Source organism: Trichosurus vulpecula, chromosome 8 (assembly GCF_011100635.1).
Source record: "Trichosurus vulpecula isolate mTriVul1 chromosome 8, mTriVul1.pri, whole genome shotgun sequence".
In the NCBI taxonomy this organism is placed as follows: domain Eukaryota; kingdom Metazoa; phylum Chordata; class Mammalia; order Diprotodontia; family Phalangeridae; genus Trichosurus; species Trichosurus vulpecula.
In genome coordinates this window covers 195,474,751-195,485,081 of record NC_050580.1, presented here as the reverse complement: position 1 = coordinate 195,485,081, position 10,331 = coordinate 195,474,751, and the positions used below count along the sequence as shown (strand labels likewise).

The 10,331-nt window shown below is 41.2% G+C and overlaps 1 protein-coding gene across 1 annotated transcript; it reads left to right on the top strand.

Annotated features, from left to right (window-relative positions):
- The first annotated feature begins 2,191 nt into the window (after positions 1–2,191).
- NDUFAF1 (NADH:ubiquinone oxidoreductase complex assembly factor 1) lies at positions 2,192–9,219 on the top strand. Its single transcript, XM_036737267.1, has 5 exons — positions 2,192–2,418; positions 3,563–4,224; positions 5,749–5,934; positions 7,916–7,990; positions 8,980–9,219. Exons 2-5 carry the CDS (start codon positions 3,640–3,642, stop codon positions 9,121–9,123), a joined length of 990 nt encoding a protein of 329 aa, XP_036593162.1. The 5' UTR covers positions 2,192–2,418; positions 3,563–3,639; the 3' UTR covers positions 9,124–9,219.
- Positions 9,220–10,331: the final 1,112 nt, after the last annotated feature.

Genomic DNA, 10,331 nt, shown 5'->3' with positions numbered 1-10,331 from the left:
ATTTGGTCAAAGGACTGCACTTGAGGACCTAGAGGGCCACATGTGGCCTCAAGGCCGCAGGTTCTCTACCCCTGGCTTAGCCCCCAGGAGCAGGGTAGAGACCCAATTCCAGCACCTAACCCTGCCTGCAGAAGAATAACCAGGGTAGGAATGCCATACCAAAAGAGAATCCTACAATTTTACCCCTGTGAACCAACACAAATTTCTAGCTGGCTGATAGGGGCTGAATCCAGCAGTAGGATATTCTTGCTAAGACAGTAACACAAGTCAGGAACTTGCAGAGCTCAGATCGGAGGAGCAGTGATCAGACTTTGCCCTGGATAGGATCACTCTGGGAGCACCAAAAGCTTTCAGTTCTCCACCTGTCCCTGAGATCTTGGATAACACAACCCTCAATAACCCAAGAAAGCAGCAAGAGAACCAACTGAGACCTGCCCTCCAGAAGTTCCACAGAGTCTAGCCCTAACATCAAGTTCAAAGCCAGGAAGTAGGATGGAAAAATGGACAAACAAAAAAAGAACCACATCACAATGAGCTATTATGGTGGCAGGGAAGCTCAAGACAAATGTAAAAGAAGAGAATAAATTAAAACCATCTATAAGGCAGGCGTCAGAGGAAAACATAGACTGAACAAAAAATCAACTGGAATTCCTGGAGGAGGTGAAGAAAGAAGTAAAAAATGTTTTTATAGATGAAATGAAAGTGCTTGAGGGAAAAGACATGGCAGCTATGTAAGAAAGAATTGGAAAAAGAATGGACAGCTTGGTACAAAAGGTTCAAAACTCTGCCCAAACAACAAACTCTGAAAATTAGAATGGACCACATAGGAGCTAATGAGATCAGGAGGTAACAAAAAATATTAAAACATAATCAAAATACTGAAAAAAATAGCAAAAACAACTGACCTGGAAATCAGATTGAGGAGAAAAAAATTAAGACTCATTAGACAATCTGAACACAAGGACCATAAAAAGAACCTAGATGTCTTATTTCATGAAAAGAAAACTATCCAGATCTCTTAAGAATCCAGCAGTCACCTCTTGAAACAAACCTCCAAATGACAACTTCCAGGGACATCATAGTCAGAGCAAGCAGCCAAAAACAAAGAAGTGCCAAGGACCCGCAGTCAGAATCACACATTGAACAGCCACAACTAAAAGGAGAGGAGAGGACTTGAAATATAATATTCCAGAAGGCAAAGAATTTGGGCTTACTGCCAAGAATAACTTACCCAGCAAAACTCAACGTAATGCTTATAAGGGAAAAAAATGGGAGGGTGAGGAGGATTTTGGCTGATTAGACAATAAAATATTTTTTAAATGGAAATGGAATTGGTAGGGGAGAGGTAGTGGTTGGATTTTGTTGATTCAAGAGGATAAATTTTAATAAAATACAACAAATAAAATTTGTTTAAAAATTGAAATTGAGGGGCAGCTAGGTGGCGCAGCGAGTCGAGCACCGGCCCTGGAGTCAGGAAGACCTGAGTTCAAATCCCGCCTCTGACCCTTGACACATTTACTAGCTATGTGACCTTGGGCAAGTCACTTAACTCCAATTGCCCTGCCCTCCCCCCTCCAAAAAAAATTTTGAAATGAGAGAATCCAGTTTGTAAGAAGAAGGGCACAGGGCCAGAGAAAACATGAACCATACGTAGGACCAAAGAGGAAGAGTTGGGATCTAACGGTAATGATGATATTGTAATAATGGCTAGCACTTCAACGTTTTCAAAACGCTTTACGAATATTACCTCCTTTGATCGTCACAAAAAAACTCCCGAAGGTAGGCGCTACTATTATCCCCATTTTACGGAGGAGGAAACTGAGGCAGACAGGCACAGGTTAGCGCGAGGCTAGATACATGTCTGAGTCTGAATTCGAGCTCAGGTCCAGCTGGCTTCGGGTCGAAGGCTTTATCTCCTGCGCCCCCTAGCGGTCCTCAAAGCTAGAGGTACTTCCTACATAATCTTTCCAGCAGGATGGGCGTCATCCATCATCCATCTACGATGGGCGGAACGCTTTTTGTGTGGGATTTCGTGCGGCGGCGGACCGGAATCTGCGTAGGACGCAGGCCCGGGCGGAAGTTGCTCTGTGAAGCCGGGAGAGGATCGATAGGGAAGGTGAGTTGTACCCGAAGAAGGGAAGGAGAGCGATGTGAGGTGGGTGTGGGGGAACGCGATAGGTCTCGGACCTCTGACTTCCGGCCTCGGAAGGAGGGTAATTAGGGACAATTAGGGGTCAGTACTGCACCCCGGACTCGGGGCGGGGAGGGGGTGTCAGGCTCCCGGTCCCCGCCGAGTCTCCAGGCTGCGGTCTGACGCTCTCCACCGCCCGGAAGTGGCTTTAAGTTTTTGGAGGATCTCAGATTTGTATCTGGGACGGGACGCAGAGGCCTTCTAACTCTACGTCCTGTTTTTTACAGGTGAGGAAACCTAGGCCCCCGGGGTTGCATGACCTGTTCAAGGGCATAGAGGTAGTAACTAGGGAGTGACGGAGTCAGGATTCGAACTCAGGTCTCCAAATCTAAAGCGTCTTCCACTAACCCGCTCCTTTATTAATAGAGTTTTAAATCGCCTATTTCAGACTTGATGTTAGGGCTGAACTCTGTGGAACTTCTGGAGGGAAGGTCTCAGTTGGTTCTCTTGTTGCTTTCTTGGGTTATTGAGGGTTGTGTCATCTAGAACCTCAGGGACAGGCTGGAGAACTGAAAGCTTTCGGTGCTCCCAGAGTGATCCGATCCAGGGCAAAGTCTGATCAATGCCCCCCGCCCCCCCCCCCCCCATCTGAGCTCTGCACGTTCCTGCCTTGGGTTTGGGTCTGAGCAAGCGTAGCCTGCTGCTGGATTCGGCCCCTATCAGCCAGCTGCAAAGTTGTGTTGGTTCACAGTGGCAGAAATGTGGGCTTCCCTTTGGCCTGGGATTTCTGCCCTGGTTATTCTCCTGCAGGCAGGCAGGGCTAGATGCTGGAATTGAGACCTTGCTCTGAGCTTGGAGTCCCAGCCACACAGCTGCTGTTGCTGGCTTCTGGACTTCTTTCTTGATTCTACCCAGCGCCTTCCTCCTGGGAACCAGTGCTGCTGTGCACAGATCCCCTTCTTACTCTGCCCTGGACCTTTGACCTCGCATTGGATAGTGTGCGACTAGGCTGCCAGTCAGTCTCTGTGCGTGTTGTGGGTCTGGGACTTCATTTGGTGCAGGTGCATGGCCTCCTCCTAGTGTCTTGCCCACCTCTCTGTCTCCCTGTGCAGACCTGGGCCTGACCAAGGACTCACTGACTTTTTTACGCTTCCCCATCAGGATTTGGTTCTGTGCATTTTACAGATGTGTTTGGAGGGACTAACAGGAGCTCAGTTGCACTGTTCCCTTCTACTCAGACATCTTGGCTTCACCCCCAATTTCCTTTGTGTTTTAGGGAACTTAGTGAGATGATCGTATGTTTTCCAGTTAACCTTAGGCTCAGGAAGATGTGGATTATTTTGATGTGTTTTACAGATTCTGGTTACATTTGAAAGAAAGGATAAATTCGCTGCTAATTTGGTAACTTCTGTATTGTTTCTTCTGTTACAGGTAGAGCTGGAACTGTAGCTGAAATTTCTTTTCCCTAATGAATTCTGGAGAATTTTATTTTTTGAATTGGTCCTACCATGGCTTTACTTCACAAGCTACTAAATGGCATTCACTTTACTAAATTATGTGGAATACAAGATGCTGCACGATGCTTTTTGTTGGGGCCTGTATTTGCTGGCTATCCCTCCAGACTGTACAGTAGTATTAAGAAAACCGAGGCTGCTTCAGGCAGATCTTCCCCTGAGGGAAAGACTCATGGCGTATTGGAAAAACAAACTAAGAGTGAGGTTGACTTAGGTCTAATTTCACCTAAGGAAAAGATTGAAATTATTTTTGACAAAGCCATCAGGGCTGAAATAAAAGAACATTTTAAACTTTTAACAAAGGAGGTTGTAGACCGTTGGATAGGACCCGAGGGTCACCCTTTGCATGAAGTTTTACTGGAAAATACTAGGGTAATGTGGCAGTTTCGCAGCGATGAAGATTTGGATAAGTGGCTAGTGACGTCGGACAAGACAATAGGAGGTAGAAGCAAAGCCTTCCTGAAAATGGCCAGCAATAAGCAAAGCGCACTCTTCTATGGGATTCTCAATACTGAACTTCCTCATGACGGGGAGACCCAGCGGAGTGGATACTGCGCAATGACATCCAGGATTCCAAGGGTCAGTGAGATAGTCAAGCTCTCTGGCTCTCTGAAGTGCTCTTCTCTCCAGTCTTCATTGTACTGCATTGCCTTTATTTATGAGGAGGCAAATTCATGGAATATCTTGAGCAGAGGACTCTAATTTATACTGAGGGACACGCTTATACCACTGAAATTAAAGGAGTGTTCCTAAAGTAGAGTAGAAAGTCCCAGGTTATTTGTTGACCGGCCCCTGTTGTCTAGCCTGGTCCTTTGGGCCAGAGCAGGTCATTCCAGTATCAGAAAAGGCCAGGGCGGTTTTAGAAATGGTGGATGAAGATTTGAGTCTGCTGTTCTTCTGTGGGCCCATGGCTCAGCTTTGTACTAGGATCCCTGCGCCCACCTCTGGCTCTCCTTAAGTGACCCCAGATTTTCAGGACACTCTGAGGAATCGTCAGATCAGGAACGGTTTAGGGATGTCCTGTGCCAGATGCGCACACTTGGTTGGGTTGCATTCAGATAGTTCTGAGCAGATCGGGACACCAGCTGGTAGGAACTTAGTTATTTGCTACTCTGAAGTTTAACCCCGGGATCATCCTATACTCTTCCTTCTCCTTGACTCTCCTATTTCCAGATGGTTTCCAAGTCTTGTCTAGCTTACCTCTACAACATCTCTTCCCATCCTCCCCTTCTTTTCACTAACTTGACCACATCCTCCTCCTCCCTTGACTATTGTTGCAATCTCGTAGTTGGATTTCCAGCTCCCAGTCTCTTCCTCCTCTTAGCTGACCTCCACACAGCCACCAAAATAATTCTTCTAAAATATTAGCTTGCCATGTTACTCTCTTAGTCAGGAAAATTCAGTGGCTGCCTCTTGTCTGCTTCTCTGTTAGCAGGTGTGGGTAGCGTGCTTCATCATCAGCCCTCTGGAATCATGGTAGAGCATAGTCGTTTGTCAGCTCTTAAGGCTTTCAGTGTAAACCATTTGTTAAGAAAAAAAACCCCTAAATATTGTATACAAAGCATTGTTTAGTGGAAGGTGGTTTGCCCGTGCCAGAATATTCAATTAGTTTTAAGAACAAAGATTTATTCAAAACTTTTTATGTGCAAAACATATAGGTCCTGAGGATGGAAAGATGGAAAATGACATTCTGTACCCTGTAGGAGCTTACAGTCTGACAGGGATGTAGAGAACCGCAGATAAGTATATTACAAGGGTTCCATGGATTCGGTGACTCTTACCCCAGAGAATGGGGCAGGAGAGAGTTATATCAGTTCAGAAATATAGAACCATAGTATCTTGTGCTCAGACTATTAACTATAACTGTTCAGTGTCCTGTTTTCATTGTGGTCCGATATTAGTAGATTTGAAGAAAGCCAAAAATGGTTCCTTCTGCAAGAAAGACAAGAGAACTAGTGTTTTCTTATTATGATTATTTCAGATGGCGATCCATATTTTACAGCTAGTCAGTAGTGCTCTCACTATCAATATAAATATTAGGTTATATTATTAAAATTATCAACTAATATATTACATTAACTTAACCTTTTCCCATGCCTTTAGGGTGCTTTCGAGAGGAAGATGTATTATGATTGGTCCAGTTTTAATACTCTCTATCTCCGTGTGCGTGGGGATGGTCGGCCCTGGATGGTGAATATCAAAACAGACACTGACCTGATCCATAAAAGTCAGCATTTGTATAGTTACTTCATGTTCACACGTGGAGGGCCATACTGGCAGGAGGTCAAGGTAATAACAACAAAGGCTTTCTCTGGGTTCTGGAATTGAGATCCTTTGGAATCATGGCTGCATCTTGATTTTCTTCATCTTGCTAATCTCTGCTGGCCTTTGCCTGATGGCGAATATGTTACAATACTAAGTATCCTATCATGACACCAAGTATGTCGATGCGGTTAGGTGAAGGTGATATTCATGAACGGGCCGAGTCACAGAGCTTTAGATCAATGCCAAAGGCACAAATAGATTTTTTTTCATGTATGATTTGTGTCATAGCATCTCTGAACCATCTCTACTCAGTGAATGGAACTGGTAAGTTCTCACGGAAGAGAAATAAGTTTCTCAGGGATTAAAGTTATTGAAACTTTATGGAACAAAATCGCGTCAATTCATAGGGATACAAACAAAAGGCCAGGGGATGTTACTTTATAAGATTGTGTTTTTCATTTCTCACTCCATGCATTTGAACTAGTAATAATATTTCCTTTCATTTGGTTAGTGCTTCCTTTATGTTTTCACAGAATCACTTAGTCCAGCGCTTGGCATATAGTAGGTGTTTAATAAATGCTTGTCAACTGGTTGAAGCTTTCACATACATTATTGCATTTGACTTAATCCTTAAAAGAATTCCTTGGAGCTAGGTAGGGCAAGGTATTATTTATTCCCAGTTTGCAAATTAGGAAATCGAGATTTAGAGAGGTTAAATAAATTAGACAAGGTTGCACAGGATGTAAGGGGCAGGACTTGCAACCAGGTTTGCTGAGGTGTTGATTTTCATATACTTCATCATTTAGTTAAAGAAGCAGGGAGATCCAAGGAGGCTATAATACTAAGCTGGTACGTATTAATGTTTCACCTACACCAAAAATTATTTAAACACTCACAATGGAAGAAATCTCATGTGTAAATACTTTGAAAGGCACTAGCAAATTGTTTTTCTTGCCTTTTCTGTACAAATCTTATAACAACAATGCTTGACTTAAACAATTTTGCTCCCAGTAATACTTTTTAGATGGGCAAGGAAATGAGATATATCTTTTAATTAACTTTTTGATGTCGTTTAACCCTTAGTAAGCTGGGAAAGAGCAAGACTCTCAAAGATTAATTAAAATTGCTTAAGTTTATGGTGGAACCATACCCGCATGTTCACGTGGTTTCCTTCTCATTTTAAGGAAGGAAAATATTTAGAATGAAAGATGGGGAAATTACTTAATAGGGAATGATATCTCATCATCTTCTGTACATAAATCTTATACATTTAAAGTTTCTGACTAGCTTTTTCTTTTATTAGTTAAGTAACCTGAATTTCCTCATCTGTATAACTTTATCCTACTCCCTCTATATATTGCATGTATAGCTTGTAAAATTCATTTTTATTTGGAATTTAACACCAAATAAAATGGACACTTTCATATATAGAGACCAGAAAATGAGAATTATACATTGCAAAATCTTGAGGTACATATCTATACATATCTATGTTTTTGAAATTATTTACACATACACAGTAGGAAATTGGGATTAGTCAAGCGTTTTTATGGAATTTATATGCCAAGGAGATGAACTCAACAAAAATATTTTAGGGGAATAGTAGGTAGTATAAACATATTTCTTATTCAGTGGTTAGGTCTGGGTAGTTCCAGATAGGTTTTTCAGAAAAGTAAGTTTGCAATACAGGGATAAAAATAGCCAGATGGATAAGAAATGGTGAGACTGGCAAAGGGACTACAGAAAAAGTGTTTTGTTTTTTTTTAAATAAAATGGAGTACGTAAGATGTAACACATTAGCTAGGGGAGACCTTCATTTTATATATATATATATATATATATATATATATATATATATATATATAAATTTAGTATTACTTTACTGTATGAATTTTGAATTAAGTTTAAATTAACTGTCATCCCCTTGTGTGATCAAATCTAAGTAAATGCCAAAGTTCTCTGCTTCTCAGGCATGAATAATGAGATAAGTGCTTTCTTACTGCAGATTCCATTCTCCAAGTTTTTTTTCTCCAGTAAGGGGAGGATCCAGGATAGCCAGCATCAGCTTCTGACAGACCAGGTGAGTTTTTTTTGGTGAATTTTCAGGATCATAAATTCTTTTTATATGATGCTGTTCCAGTGAAGGTGTTCACTACAGTTTCCACATATAGCAAAGATGACTATTATGCCTTAAAAGTGCCAATCTTAGGCCTAAACTTATCGCTGCTTCTTTTATTAAGTGCCCTAAGAAATGAAGGAACTGTGATACTCCCGTCTTTGTAGAGCCACAATGGTGTGTTTCAGCTTTAAAATGGGATAGGGCAGTTCAGAATCTAGGGATTTCTTACGATGTCACGAGTGGATTAAAGGGCCTTCCCTGAAGTAGTGAAGAGAATGGGAGAAAGGCTGTGTGTGAGAGGAGCCACCATTCACATTTTTTAAAAGTTTATTTTAGTTTTCAACATTCGTTTCCACGAGATTTTGAGTTACAAATTTTCTCCTCATGTCTACCCTCCCCCTGCCCCACTCTAAGATGGCATGTATTCTAATTGCCCCTTTCCCCAGTCTGCCCTCCCTTCTATCACCCCCCCCACCCCACCTCCATCCCCTTATGCCTTACTTTCTAGTTGGGCCAGATAGATATCTATACCCCGTTGCCTACACCACTCACATTTTTGTGGTGTGTTAAAAGTCTGTAAACCCTCTTGTAACAACTCTGTGAAGAAAGAATTACATTATTTTACACATGAGGAAGCTGAAACACAGAGAGGCCTGTGGCCTGGCAAGGTAGTGCCTGAGCCAGGTTCCAGACACAGCTCTCTCTTTTGTCATGCACCTTCCTTGTGGCCTGAATGGGTAAGTGATAATCTCTTCTAGCTTTGCAAGAGAGGACAAGACCTTTTTTAATGCTTCCTAGGGATTAGCAGGGTTTTACATGTCTCTATTGGAACATAGAAACATCTTAGATTGAAGTGTGGAGAGATGCAGCTATAATAAGCATCCGAGAGAATTAAAGATATATTGTCAGCAGTGAGAACAAGATTTTAATTTTCTTTTTTTTCAATGCAGATCAGTAGTATTGGATTCACCTTGGCTGATAAAGTTAATGGTCCATTCTGCCTGGAATTAGATTTTATTGGAGTATTTCATGACCCAGCTCATACTGAAGAATTTGCCTATGAAAATAATAAAAAGATTTGTGGGAATCTTTAGCCGGCACAGTGGATCATCATTTGTTTGTAATTAAGTAATTGATATCATTCTGTTATTTGACAGGGATGAAATAAACTTTTTATTGCTAGTGTTTTATGCAGTGCTGTCTTTGGTGGGTGTGTAATGTGAAATGATCAATTCCTTTCATTTCTTAAGAGGAACAGGAATAGCTTTGGATCCAGATCTAAAGAGAATGCAAGGGATATATAGGACCCTTAGGATAATCATTTATTTAAATAGCATTTAAGGTCTGCAAAGTGCTTTCTTCACAGTAACGCCATATTAACATCCTTTTACAGGTAAGGAAATGCACTGAGAGGTATGTGGCTTTCCTGCCTCAGCCATTGGCCATGTGACCAAAAATTCAGTTTTATTTTCAGTTCTAAATTCTCTGCCTCCCACACTTCCCTCCCCTCCCCTTTGAGAAGCCAAGAAAAACAAAACATATTACAAATATTATATAGTCATGCAAAACAAGTTTCTGCATTAGCCATGTTATGACCATGGATTCTAAACCCAGGGATTCTAATCCTCTAGGTCAGACATTCTGTTGTACTATGATGTTTTCAGGATAGCAAAACAGCTCATAGTTCTATTGTCTTGGCCAGAAAAGTAGATAAGACATGTTTGAAAATCTAGTACAATTTGAAATTTTTATTTGTTTTTTAAATAAGTTTTTATTGGTACCTTTTGTTTCTACATTATCGTAGTTATCTCAAGTATCTTTGCGTCTTCTCCTTCCAGAGAGCCATCCCATATAATAAAATGTCTTTTTAGGGAGAAAAAAAAATCAGTACAAAAGGTCAATATATAGAAAAAGTCCGAAAACACATACAATGTATAGCACCTTGAGATTTCTCACCTCTGTGAAGGGGTGGGTTGGGGGTTTCTTCTTTTATCTCTTTGAATCCTACTTGATCTTTACAATTTTGTTACCTTTACTTTTGATTTTTTGGTGTGTAGTTAATTTTTCCATTTACATTGTAATTACTGCATATGTTGTTTTCTTGGCTCTGCTTACTTCACTTTGCATCAATTCTGAGACATCTTTCCATGCTTCTCTGTAGTCATCACAAATATCATTTCTTATAGCACAATGATATTCCCTTATATTCATATACCACAATTTGTTTAGCCATTCTCCAGTTGATGGGCATCTACTTTGTTTCCTATTTTTAGTTATCACAAAAAGTGCTGCTATAAATATT